This window comes from Triticum aestivum, chromosome 7B, assembly GCF_018294505.1.
Source record: "Triticum aestivum cultivar Chinese Spring chromosome 7B, IWGSC CS RefSeq v2.1, whole genome shotgun sequence".
NCBI lineage: Eukaryota > Viridiplantae > Streptophyta > Magnoliopsida > Poales > Poaceae > Triticum > Triticum aestivum.
In genome coordinates this window covers 718,231,254-718,244,230 of record NC_057813.1, presented here as the reverse complement: position 1 = coordinate 718,244,230, position 12,977 = coordinate 718,231,254, and the positions used below count along the sequence as shown (strand labels likewise).

At 46.7% G+C, this 12,977-nt stretch overlaps 1 protein-coding gene across 1 annotated transcript; it reads right to left on the bottom strand.

Moving 5' to 3' along the window:
* Positions 1-3,983: 3,983 nt before the first annotated feature.
* LOC123159976 (transcription factor MYB44) lies at positions 3,984-5,188 on the bottom strand. The gene has a single exon (XM_044577785.1). The coding sequence runs from the start codon at positions 5,101-5,103 to the stop codon at positions 4,237-4,239; it is 867 nt and encodes a 288-aa protein (XP_044433720.1). The 5' UTR covers positions 5,104-5,188; the 3' UTR covers positions 3,984-4,236.
* Between the last annotated feature and the right edge of the window lie 7,789 nt (positions 5,189-12,977).

Here is a 12,977-nt window from a genome sequence, read left to right as displayed (position 1 = left end):
TGTGCCAAAGGGACAGAAGGAGAACATGGGGGAAGCTAGGTGCCCGTGATCCTCACCCACGTCACTTTGTCATACACCGAATCTGCAACGGCAATGAGGTAAAAAAAAGACCACATATGCCTTGTATTCGGTTTTTGTTCGTTGTAATACCAGATGACAGTGACAATTGTTGGTAAATGTGCAGTGTTTTTGATTTAGTGATGAATTTCTGAATTTGGTTGGTTTGACACACAACAATTAAACATTTCCCAATTATATGATTGGTGATTTCGATACAAATGATGTCGACCTCGAGGGCGCATTGTTGTCGCATTTTGAACATGACTCCCTCCTACATATACAATTTGACCGATCTGACGCCCCTGACTCGTCAAAAAAGAAGACAATTCAGGGAAGCAACTTTAAACCTGATGAGGATGTTGCGGTTGTCCTGGCATGGCAAGATATCTCTCTTGATGTGATCGCCAGGAAAGATCAATAGGCGGCAAAGTATTGAAAACACGTCGAGGTGCATTTTCAACATCATCTTGGGCGAAGACCGAAACATAGTCTCAAATCTCTCACAATCCAATGGGGTTCGCTTCAACAGGTGATGATGCCGTTGGGCGGGTTGTAAGGAGCAACTGAAGCACACTCCTTGTAGTGGTGTCATCATTGATCAATATGAAGCAATCTTATTGTTTTTATTGCCACATTTGTATTACTTTGAGCATTCTTATCAATTTGTGCATTTGTTTGTTTTAGTGTGAAATAGCCCAATATAGGCTCAAACAAATGCCCAAGTCGAAGGGAAAACCGTTTGGCCTCCAACATTGTTGGGCTTTTTTGAAGAGCACGAGAAATGGAAGGCGAGGAATGATAAAGGTAATCCAAAAGCTGGAAGCGCGCCAAGTCCTCACTGCAGATGGACGACAACGCAGATGATGTTGATGTACATGAAAGAGCAAAGGTTCCTAAAAATACCACTCCGGCGGTTAGCACGGGTGGACCAACAAGAGAAAGTCGAAAAGCTAAGAATAAAAAGAGAAGGAGAGGTGAAGGTGATTCAAAAAAGATCGATGAGTTAATGAGGACAAGAAGCAAATACGCTGAGAAGAAGAAGCAAGAAAAACAAGAGATGGAGAATAAGAACAACCAAGAGAAGAGGACGAGATGAGATGAAATGCAGCGGAGCGGATGGCACACCGTCGTCATCACCCCTCCCTTATCGGAGCCGACCAAAACTTGTTATTGTAGAAAGTTAAGAAGTCATCGTGCAAAGGCCCCACAGGATCAACGCACCAGAGCAACCACCATTGCCGATGAAAAGAGTACGAAGGATGAAACCTATAAAGACGTGATCAAAGACTAGATCCAAACGAATCCATCAAAGACCAACACTGAACAAATCCCATAAGATTCAAGTGAGGCAAACCTCCACACTCCCTTCGAGTATGCTGGACGCATCGTCGGCACTGGGATCAAACATGGGAGACACTATTCCTACTAAAAGATATCGTTGTTGCCACACAGCACCAACCAAGACGTAAATCTAACAATAACGAGGGTTGGGTCCCTTCCAAAGGCGGGGGTCGAGGTCCTCCGCACCTCCACGGCCTGGAGGCCAACGGAGGAGGGGCGGTATGAGAAAATGTGTGATCCCCTATAAATCATAATTTTTTTGAGGGATATGTTTTGGACTTTTAACACGCCATACATGTGCTAGAGATGCTCTTAACACACGAAAAAATAGTCCACTCCAAATTGTACTGTTCATTCCCCGTGAGACAACATCGATGTTAGCTGAAATAATTCACAGCACAATGTTGTGTCACCACTTTACTCAGATCCAAGAATTCATTTATTGAAAATGGTACTATGTATAAACTCAGCGATTTCAATCCAACACAGTTTTTACTGCGCCGATCGACTTCTGAACTGAAGTTTTTTTCCTTTTTCCTCTTTCCCTAAAGGATATGCTATGGGAAATCATGTCGAAACTGCCCATGAAAGAGGTTGACCGGACCGTGTTTTGTCGACCGAGTAGAGATATACATGGACAGCCTGCCCAAAGCTCAGGTTCAATCGCTGCATCGTGTGTGGCCTTTGGGGGAAACAAGATACCCAGGTGTTCGTCGACCGTATTAATGATGTTCTTCGACAACATCGCCGCAGGGGGGCGGGGGGTCGAGGAACTTGGGATCAAATTTGAACTCGACGGCAAGCTAGGTGGCCATCTCAACAATTGGGTCAGTTTCGCCGTGTCGTCGCGGACAAAGAATCTAACTTTGGATTTGGCGTCAGGGCCCATTTTACTCGGGCGCTCTCCTTACATATTCCCTTTTCTACCTTTGGACAAGGAAAGTACATCGTTTCTACAATGTCTTCGGCTTAGCTGGGTGTGTCTGAAACCTCCTCCCCACTTCGCAGGTTTCTCAAACCTAAGAAAGAAAGCTTGACCTCAATGCCGTGTGATAACCACCAGAAGGGGTCTCGAGGACATCTTATGCGGCTGCGACAACCTTGAGTGGCTGAGCATGATCAAATGCTATTTGAATGATGAACTGACGGTGGTTCTGGCACTGCCCCACCTACGGTACTTGCGAGTGGAGCATTGCGGTGACCAAGATAGACTTCCATGCTGCAAAGCTCGCGACGTTTGTGTAAGATGGATGTTGCATGCCTATTGCCATCGGTCATGCTTCGACAAAGCTGGAGAGTGGCTTCTCGAGGTGATCCCGGCGAACGTTTGTGTCCAACACATCATGTTCGACTTTTCAGTTACACAAGTAAAGGTATGTATGTTCTTGGCACGAACATTAATCCTTGCTATGTCTTGGCTCGTGTAAGTTGGTTTCGCAACAGTGTTTGCTCTTGGATATTTCAGTGGCAGTGGATGCTAGAGAGCCCTCGCGTGTTTTCCTGGCTCGAGCATGTACGGTTACGAGGCCTGATGTGTTATCAAGATGATGAAAATATTCTCTACTCGATTTCTTTACTGAGGGTTGCTTCGGCTATCGAGAACCTCGAACTACATGTGAGTGAACTTCTCGATCGGTTCCTCTTTATGAACATATAGCTATTGTTTTCAACCCAAGCATCTGTCACATGTTTCGTTCCGGCCCCATTTCTCGGACCATCTATTTAATCTGAGTTGATCAGGATCTCTCGTTCTCAGAATTTACCTCTCTTCAAACATGCATATAATTTACTAATTGCTCAATTATTTTCAAAGGTTCATATACTTATAGAAGTAGTAACAGCATCTGTGTAACTGAACTTCAGCTTTACTGCAACCTTACAGATCTTCATGCCTATACTAGATACTCACGATGTCATGCAGTTACAATACCTTCTTTGGTTGCCCTATGGAAACAGCGGGCCTTTGATCCAGGAAATATCCCAAACTCAGAGCAGCCAAGGGCCAGGTGGACTTCGTCACGCGTGTCGTGGAGAATGCCCCCTGATAGAGGTCGTCACGATTGATACAGTTGGACGACAACATGAGGTTCTGTATCCGAACACGATAATCCTGGCACGCCATAGCACGGCTCCACGTACTATCCCTGCTCTTGATGCTGTCAGGGGTCCTCTTCTTGAGAGGCTTCTCCACCGGACGCGAAGCTCTTTCTGAGAGACGACAATAGTCACCATCTGAACTCAGCAACACAATTAGCAGGATCGCGCTGATGCTTCCGTCCATGTATACCGATGTTGCAGATAGAATGGTCTGATGTTTGATCTTCGGTACTGTACCCACAGCTATCCAATACGAAGTTGATTTTTCTAAATCATGAAATATCCATACATAAACGCCTTATGCTGTGAAATTATTTTGGTCGCCATTGTGTCTGATTGTTCAGCTTCTCCATCGTGGAGAACATAGGTTTCCATCGTGCCTTTTGCGACGCTTGATGATACCCAGCTTCTCCTTGCGTCAGATACAAAACAGAGATTTTTCGTTTCAGATCCATATATATACTGCTAGATTCGTTTGCTATTTGCAGGAGAACAAATATGACATGAGTGAGCTCTGACTTGGACACATGCATGTTTTCTTTCCATTTAATATGTTTGTATATACAGAAAGAAAGAAGCAAATCGTCAGCTTAAGCTTAGCTTGGCTCTGCCTAGTCTTTTCTCCCATTGCTAATTCAGTTCAGACTTGAGACTTCAGATCCTAACGAATGAAGCAAGACCGCTGAGCAGATGGCGGCTGTCCTAGATTGATCGACCTGATGGATCGATTGATCTTGGTCACTGCATCCTCACAACCGCGCCAGCGCGCTCCGCCGCGGCCCGCATCACGCCGTCCACAACCTGAGGCATGGACGGCAGGTTGGCGCCGCAGCCGACGCCGGAGATGTACCTTCGCACCTCGTCCCGGATCATCTCCTGCATCAGCGCCGCAAACTCAGGGCTGAATGGGTAGGACGTCGGCGCCGGAGTGGGCGGCGGCGACGGGGAGGGCGACGGCTGGTGGAAATGACTGTGGGAGCTGTCGTGGTGGAACCCCTGGACGTCGGTGCCGGGAAGGGAGAGGGAGAGCGAGGTGAGCGGGTCCTCCTGCTCCTCCCGCTCCTCCTCGTGCCGCCGGCTCATGGCGCAGTCCGCTGGCTCGAACCCGCCGGCCCGCGCCACCGGGCGGTAAACCTGGCCCCCGAAGACACCGCCATGGCTGAGGTCGCTGCGGTCCGATCCGGAGCCACACCCCGACCCCGATCCGGAGGTGCTCTCCGGCGTGACGCTGGCGCGCTTGCACGGCCGCTCCTCCTCCTCTGCAACGCCAACATCGGCGAGCCTGCGCTTGAGGGAGCAGTTCCAATGGTTCTTGACGGCGTTGTCGGTGCGGCCGTGCAGCAGGCGCGCGATGACGGCCCAGCGGTTGCCGAGTCTCGCATGGGCGCGGGCGATGGCGGCGTCCTCCTCGGCCGTGAACGGCCTGCGCTCCACCCCGGGCGACAGCTGGTTGCACCAACGCAGGCGGCAGGACTTGCCGGACCTGCCGGGCACCCCGCGGCCGATGGCCGTCCAGTTGCGCGCGCCGTGGCACTCCACCAGCCGCCGCAGCGCGGCGTCCTCCTCCGGGCTCCATGGACCCCTGATCCGGTCGCAGCCCTCCATTGCGATTGATCGATCTGGCTAGCTGGCTGCTGCTACGGCGGGGAGCTGGAGACTGGGATGGGAGAGTGATTGATTCGTCGTGGGTGGCGGCGAGCGGTGGTGGTGGTTGTCGGGGAGGAGGAGGGTATTTGTAGTCGGTGATGTGGCCGGCAGGCACAGCTGGCCGCACGAGGCCCCATCCAACTGCAACTGCTACTGCATGCACGTACGCATCGGAGACGAAACCTCCTGCCTGGTCCGGTCCAATCCTACCCGCGGTGCTTGTCGTTTTCGCTGGCTGGATGCCATGTGGGGCCGGATCGAGGAGGGCCCACTTCTCGGCGACATAGCTGGCGATTGGTTTCCGTGTTGGCCACCGTGGATTTCATTCAAATTTTGAACCGTGGTACAGTAGCGTCGTTTCTGTAGCGCCATACCCGTGCATCGCTACGGAGCCATAAAAACGACGATGTGATACTATTGGCTTTGGAAATTGTTGAAAAATAAAACATATGATCAATTGTGGGAGGAATGCCTTTCAGAAGGTGTCTGTTGGGGAAAGAGGTGTCTCCCCAACACATTCCTTCACCATGTATATAAATGGGTCTCCCACATTGCAATGAGACTAGAGAATTTGTGTCTCCTCTTTGTCTTCGTTACTTTACGTTCAACTCCTCGTGTTTCTCTAACCACAAAATTGCTTAGTATTCCCTCCATTTCAAAATAAATGACCCAACTTTGTACTAACTTTGTACTAAAGTTAGTACAAAGTTGGGTCATCTATTTTGGAACGGAGGAAGTACTGTATAAGCACTAGCACAAATTTCAGGTAATGGTATGGCACCCGTTGGGGTGTACCAGTTGATTCTTCATAAGAAGTTCGTCATATTTTTAACCTGAAATAAAGATGGTATTTTTTTACCATCATAGGAGAATGTAAAGTGCAGTAAGGACATACAATCAGATTAATATCTGAGACTGCCTTATCATATAATCTCAACTTAGTGTTGATTTATAGACAACAGAATTATAAACCTCAACGGACTCGAAATCCTAAGAATGAATGAATAATTATTCATGTGATATTTATAACAATATATCTCGCCTCAATAAAGGCTCAAAGGGAAAATGGATATTCATTATCCATTACATACTCAGTTTGAGAACCGAGCCATTGCGATCACACATAAATGCAAATATGCATATTCTTAGCTATTTATAAATAGCCATGACATTTTCTGCAGGGGGGGTTTCTGTGGCAACAAGCCCTGGGTAGACAAAATCTTTAATGTCCATGACCCATCTTTAAATAGTTACTTTCACCTAATATCATCTCATCGCATTTCCTTTACAAAAAGTTCAGCCATATGTTGCATGAAATTCTCATGCATTAATTTACCTTCAGTAAATTAAGTAGGATAAAAATGCTATGGCTAAGCATGATCATGATGATGGTGATTCTTAGTGACCCATAAGTCAAGCCTTCTAGAACACCACAGTGTGGTGTGGATCTTCCAAGTAAAGGTAGTCACCTCAAAAAGGACAAACCTTTATTTTCCTTAAAACACATAGAGGTAGTCGACCACCTAGTGGTGCCTCACTCTTATGGACAGTTCTCATTGATCATAGCCTCCACAACTTTATGTTATTTATAACACATGAAGGTGATCACCATAAAATGGCGTAAACCTCTCAGCTGTGCATGAAACTTAATTCATAGTTATGATGGCGTCTCATAAGTTGTGTACGCATGGAAGGTAATCACCAAAATATGCAAGTACTTTGCATAATTCTCTTCATAGCATAACTACGATGTTGTCACCAACAATGTCTTTGATTCCACTCCTGATGGAGTATATGACTCAACAGTCACAACCAATAATAAATGCTATGAAGTTGCCAAGTATTTGGAAAGACATCATGAAGGTAGTCACAACGATGTAGGCATCATAATGGCTATGTCATAGTTTTGTACCTTCATTTTGCTTTGAATAAACATAGATAATCACTAAGTAGCGTAGATCTCACTCTTATGGAGCTTTTCACAACCTTGTGTTAATTAAAAACACATTGAAGGTAATCGCCACATGGTAGTGTAGACCTCGCAGTTGTGAACGAAATTAATTCGTTGCCATAATGCAATCCATATGTTGTGTGCAAAATTGAAGGTAGTCATCATGTCGAAATGACATAATATAGACCTCACAATTACATTGGATAATCTACAATTAAGCAGTATGTACAATTTGTCGATTCCTTGTGACAAATGTAAATTTGACATAGTCAGCCAGTGTCATACACTTCACTACCTTATGTTTCCCAAACTTGCAAGCAAGTTCCATATTTTATGCAAATGAAGGAATCAACATATTGCTTTGCAACAGTATTACACATGTAATACAAATAAATGCAGAAGTATAAACATACTTGTGCAACATATATGAGGACTTGGGGCCTCAAACGGTCATTTTACATGATGTAAAATGATGCATGATCAATTATTATGCAATTCAGGAAGACTTGGTGGCCTGTATATTTGATCTGAAGATGTAAAGATGATGTCTTACTACCTCTATTGCATGCTTTATGATGATTTTTAAGAGACTATTGTAGGAATGTAGGTCCTTTGCAAGATTTACAGTGCGATAACATTTTAAATTCTAAAATATAGGTGAATGGACATGAGTAATTTGAATGCCACATGATTGTGGATTTGGTAGGAGGACAACTCCATGACCACGCTAAAATTGCAATGTGCTTGCTCTCTTCTATTATGCAATAGAACTGGAAGAATAGATTGGGTAGAGAAATCAAAATAAAGACGATAACTTTGGATTGGAACCGTATGATTTATAATATATGTTTTTTATAAGAGTGTTATGCTCACATTAGTGTAGCAGTGTATTTGTTTATCTGGGATGGGATAGGTCTCACAATAACATTTGTTTATTAGTATATCTTCTGAAAGGTTGCTAGTCCACATGTGGGTAGAAGTGTATTTGTTTATTTTTATGGTCCCACATGTGAACTCATCATCAACTCTAACCTTTATAAGCCGGAACGATAAAGGGGCAATGGGGAGGCGGAGAGAGTTTGGCGAAGATGAATGAATCCGTAAATCTGATCTATATGCTCCTCCTTTCAATTCGTATTTTTGAAATTTAGAGCATCTACAACTGGAATGTGGTAATTTGAGTCCCTACATGATTGCGGACAACGCTTGATCACCCCTCAAATGCCTGTGTTCATAGCTGCCCCTTCATATTAAACTCTCCAAATTCATGCAGCATGGAAATAGATCAACGTATACATAGTACTCACTCCGTCACACAATATAAGATGTTTTTGCAAGTTGTTTTAGCTTGTAGAAACGTTGGCGAAGATGAATGAATCCGTAAATCCAATCTCTATGCTCCTCCTTTCAATTCGTATTTTTTAAATTTAGAGCATCTACAACTGGAATGTGGTAATTTGAGTCCCTACATGATTGCGGACAACGTTCAATCACCCCTCAAATGCTTGTGTTCATAGCTGCCCCTTCATATTAAACTCTCCAAATTCATGCAGCATGGAAATAGATCAACGTATACATTGTACTCACTCCGTCACACAATATAAGATGTTTTTCCAAGCTGTTTTATCTTGTAGAAACGTCTTATATTATGAGACGGGAGAGTAGCATTCATGGAACCGAACAAAGCAAGTTCAACATAAAACCAGGCATAGATTGTTCTGTAGGAAAATACGATCTAGAACTACTCCCTATGTTTCTAAATATAAGTCTTTTTAGAGATTTCAATACAAACTACATATAATGGGAGTAGATACTAGTGATGTTGGGGAACGTTGCAGAAAATTAAAAATTTTCCTACGGTTTCACCAAGATCCATCTATGAGTTCATCTAGCAACGAGTCATGGGAGAGTGATTGCATCTACATACCACTTGTAGATCGCGTGCGGAAGCGTTCAATGGAACGGGGATGATGGAGTCGTACTCGCCGTGATTCAGATCACCGATGACCTAGTGCTGAACGGACAGCACCTCCGCGTTCAACACACGTACGGAGCGGATGACGTCTCCTCCTTCTTGATCCAGCAAGGGGGAAAGAGAGGTTGATGATGATCCAGCAGCACGACGGCGTGGTGGTGGATGCAGCAGAACTCCGGCAGGGCTTCGCTAAGCAACTACGGGAGGAGAAGGAGGTGTTGCAGGGAGGAGGGAGGCGCCTAGGCTTATGGGTGCGGCTGCGCCTCCCTCCCCTCCCTTTATATAGGTGCAAGAGAGAGGGGGGGAGGCGCAGCCTTTCCCCTTCCTCCAAGGAAGGGTGCGGCCAAGGGGGGGGGAGGAGTCCATCCTCCCCAAGGCACCTCGGAGGTGCCTTCCCCCTTTAGGACTCTCCCTTCTCTCTTATCTCTAGGCGCATGGGCCTCTTGGGGCTGGTGCCCTTGGCCCATATAGGCCAAGGCGCACCCCCTACAGCCCATGTGCCCCCCCCCCCGGGGGCAGGTGGACCCCCTGGTGGACCCCCGAACCCCTTTCGGCACTCCCGGTGCAATACCGATAACGCGCGAAACTTTTCCGGCGACCAAAATAAGACTTCCCATATATAAATCTTTACCTCCGGACCATTCCGGAACTCCTCGTGACGTCCGGGATCTCATCCGGGACTCCGAACAACATTCGGTTTGCTGCATACTCATATTCATACAACCCTAGTGTCACCGAACCTTAAGTGTGTAGACCCTACGGGTTCGGGAGACATGCAGACATGACCGAGACGGCTCTCGGGCAATAACCAACAGCGGGATCTGGATACCCATGTTGGCTCCCACATGCTCCTCGATGATTTCATCGGATGAACCACGATGTCGAGGATTCAAACAACCCCGTATACAATTTCCTTTGTCAATCGGTATTTTACTTGCCCGAGATTCGATCGTCGGTATCCCAATACCTCGTTCAATCTCGTTACCGGCAAGCCACTTTACTCGTACCGTAATGCATGATACCGTGACCACACACTTCGTCACCTTGAGCTCATTATGATGATGCACTACTGAGTGGGCCCAGTGATACCTCTCCGTCATACGGAGTGACAAATCCCAGTCTCGATCCGTGTCAACCCAACAGACACTTTCGGAGATACCTGTAATGCACCTTTATAGTCACCCAGTTACGTTGTGACGTTTGGTACACCCAAAGCACTCCTACGGTATCCGGGAGTTACACGATCTCATGGTCTAAGGAAGAGATACTTGACATTGTAAAAGCTCTAGCAAAACGAACTACACGATCTTGTGCTATGCTTAGGATTGGGTCTTGTCCATCACATCATTCTCCTAATGATGTGATCCCGTTATCAACGACATCCAATGTCCATAGTCAGGAAACCATGACTATCTGTTGATCAACGAGCTAGTCAACTAGAGGCTCACTAGGGCATATTTCCAACAGTGGATGGGCGTTGACTTGGTAAGTGAGGTGTCGTTGTCGAACGGGGAGGAGGAGGGGACGCTGAGGTATAGGGCCGCGCAGGCCTGCTCTTTGGGGAGGCACATGGCTTTCACGATGTTGGCCACCCTCTGCCTAGCAAGCCATTCGAACTCCTCAATGTGGAGCCACAATGCCTTGGCATTTCTGCGGCGGGGGCGAGCGTCCGTCTCCGTCGAGGTCAAGGTTCGATGGATGGCATCGCGGAGTAGGTCGTCCTCCATGTTGGGAGGGTGGCTTGATGGTCATGGACAGGCCAGATCCGACCTCTACAACTCTCTTCGTTGCTTGTTGTCTCGTGCAACGACCTGCACTTACTTTCGATTGGAGGGGTATTGGAGAGTCTGAGTGTTTTGGACTGGACGTAGGGTTTTCTGGTTTCGTTGCATTTTTGTGATAGGACAGTGACCAGATTGTCGTCCACAACGTTTAGGGCATCTTCAAGATGGACCCGTAGACCACCCTCATCTGTTCGGACCATGTTGTTCGGATCATCAAAGCCATTCAACACGGGCCTGTATCGGTCCACGAGGTGGTCCGGGCGCGTTTTCTCCCGTAAACTGGAGCCAAACGTAGGGAGCTTTGCTGGAGTCGGGACACCAGACACGTAGGACTCCGAAAACCCCTCCCAGACCCTGTGCGTCCATCCTCCTCATTTTTCCTTCTTCCTTCCTTCTCTCTTGCCCTCGCCACTGCTCCACCACCCCGGCCGCCACTCCACACCCTACCAGAACTCTATGTCTCCATCACCTCCTGCGCTCCAGCAGGGCTTCATCCCGCTTCTCCTCTGTCACCATTCAACCCCTGTCCTCCGACCGCCCCGCCAGGTACCAGCTGCTCCTGCTATACTCACCATGCCCGTCAACTATTCGATGAATCGCCGGAGCTAAAAATAGTTTTGTCACCACCATCTCTAACCCAGTTGGCCAGAAAAAGGCTCACTTTGCCCAAAGACAAGAAGCAGTTAGAAAGGATGACGAGAGGGCATTCGGAGTTCTGCAGACTCGTTTTGCAATTATTTCGTGGACTTGCTAAACAATGGGATCGGGAGAACTTGTGGAGGTGATGACATGTTGTCTGATCATGCATAACATGATCATCGAGGATGAGGGTGAGGATACTGCCGCAACTCTAGATTTTGAGAAGATGGGTGATCCTACCCAACTTCCTGGTCAGAATCCGGCCACATTTGAAGAGTTTATTCAAATGCGTCAACGAATTTGGCATCGACCAAATCACGAGCAGCTGAAAGAAGATCTGATTGAGCATTAGTGGGCAGTTAAAGGGGGAAACGATGTTGGGATGTAATATTTGAACTTTTTGAATTTGAACTACTGCTGCATGCGGCTATTTGAAAGTCTGTATCCTATGTATGCGGCTATTTGATCATGGGGACTTGAAAAAAAATGAGAAATTCTAGATGTAAACGGCTATGGCTGGAATGAGGCCTTCTGCATCCGTGTCTACGGACTGGTTCCGAGGAAATTTGCGGTCACCGCTAGAAATGCCCTTAATGAGAAATTGTTTGGTACGATCCTATGTGCTCGTACTTGTCACGTTCACGTGTCACCTCTCACTCACCTGTAGGAGCCAACCGAAGCTGTACACAGACCAGAAGCTCGGCGGATGGGACGCTTCGTTTGGAGCAAAGTTGGATCTGAGTCGTTGGTATTTCGTCGTATTGCGGATAGATAGACACGACCAGTGAGCAAGGGGCGGTGGAGTGGAGTCGAAACCAACCAACGGCTAAATTTCGTGTTTTGACCCTTTTTGCATAAAAATTCAGGATCTGACCCCTGTTGGAAAGAATTTCGGGATTTGACCCTTTCGCTACCGCGAGGGGTTATGGCGGTAGGGTTAGACAGGCCACCGCCAGGGTCCATGGCGGTAGGGGGCGACAGAGGGGAACGGCAGCCGTTTGCTCGAGCTGACGTGGATAAGTAACCTACCGCTAGGGACCCTGGCGGTAGCTTGTCTAAACCTACCGCCAGAACACATGGCGGTAGGTTGTTTTGCCTACGAAAGTTTCTGTAACGAAATATCGAAGTGCCATGGCGGTAGGTTGTGTGACCTTACCGCCAGGGTCCCTGGCGGTAGGGTCCTGTGTTTTACACATTCAAGTTTAATTGCTTGTTTCTTTTCACATCAATGATATAGAGGCTAAAAAACAGATCTCAAATAAATAGCATTACATACACAATAATAGCATTTGAAGTATACAGACATGTTTTTTATCATGAAAGTATATACTCATTTCTTTTATCATGAAAGTATACTCATATTGACAAGAACAAATGGCATGAAGTTAACTTAATGTTCAAACTGAATTGATAATAAACAGATGGCATTACAAGAGGTACATAGTTTCATTATTCATCGAGAACATAATTGAAAGACACAAGA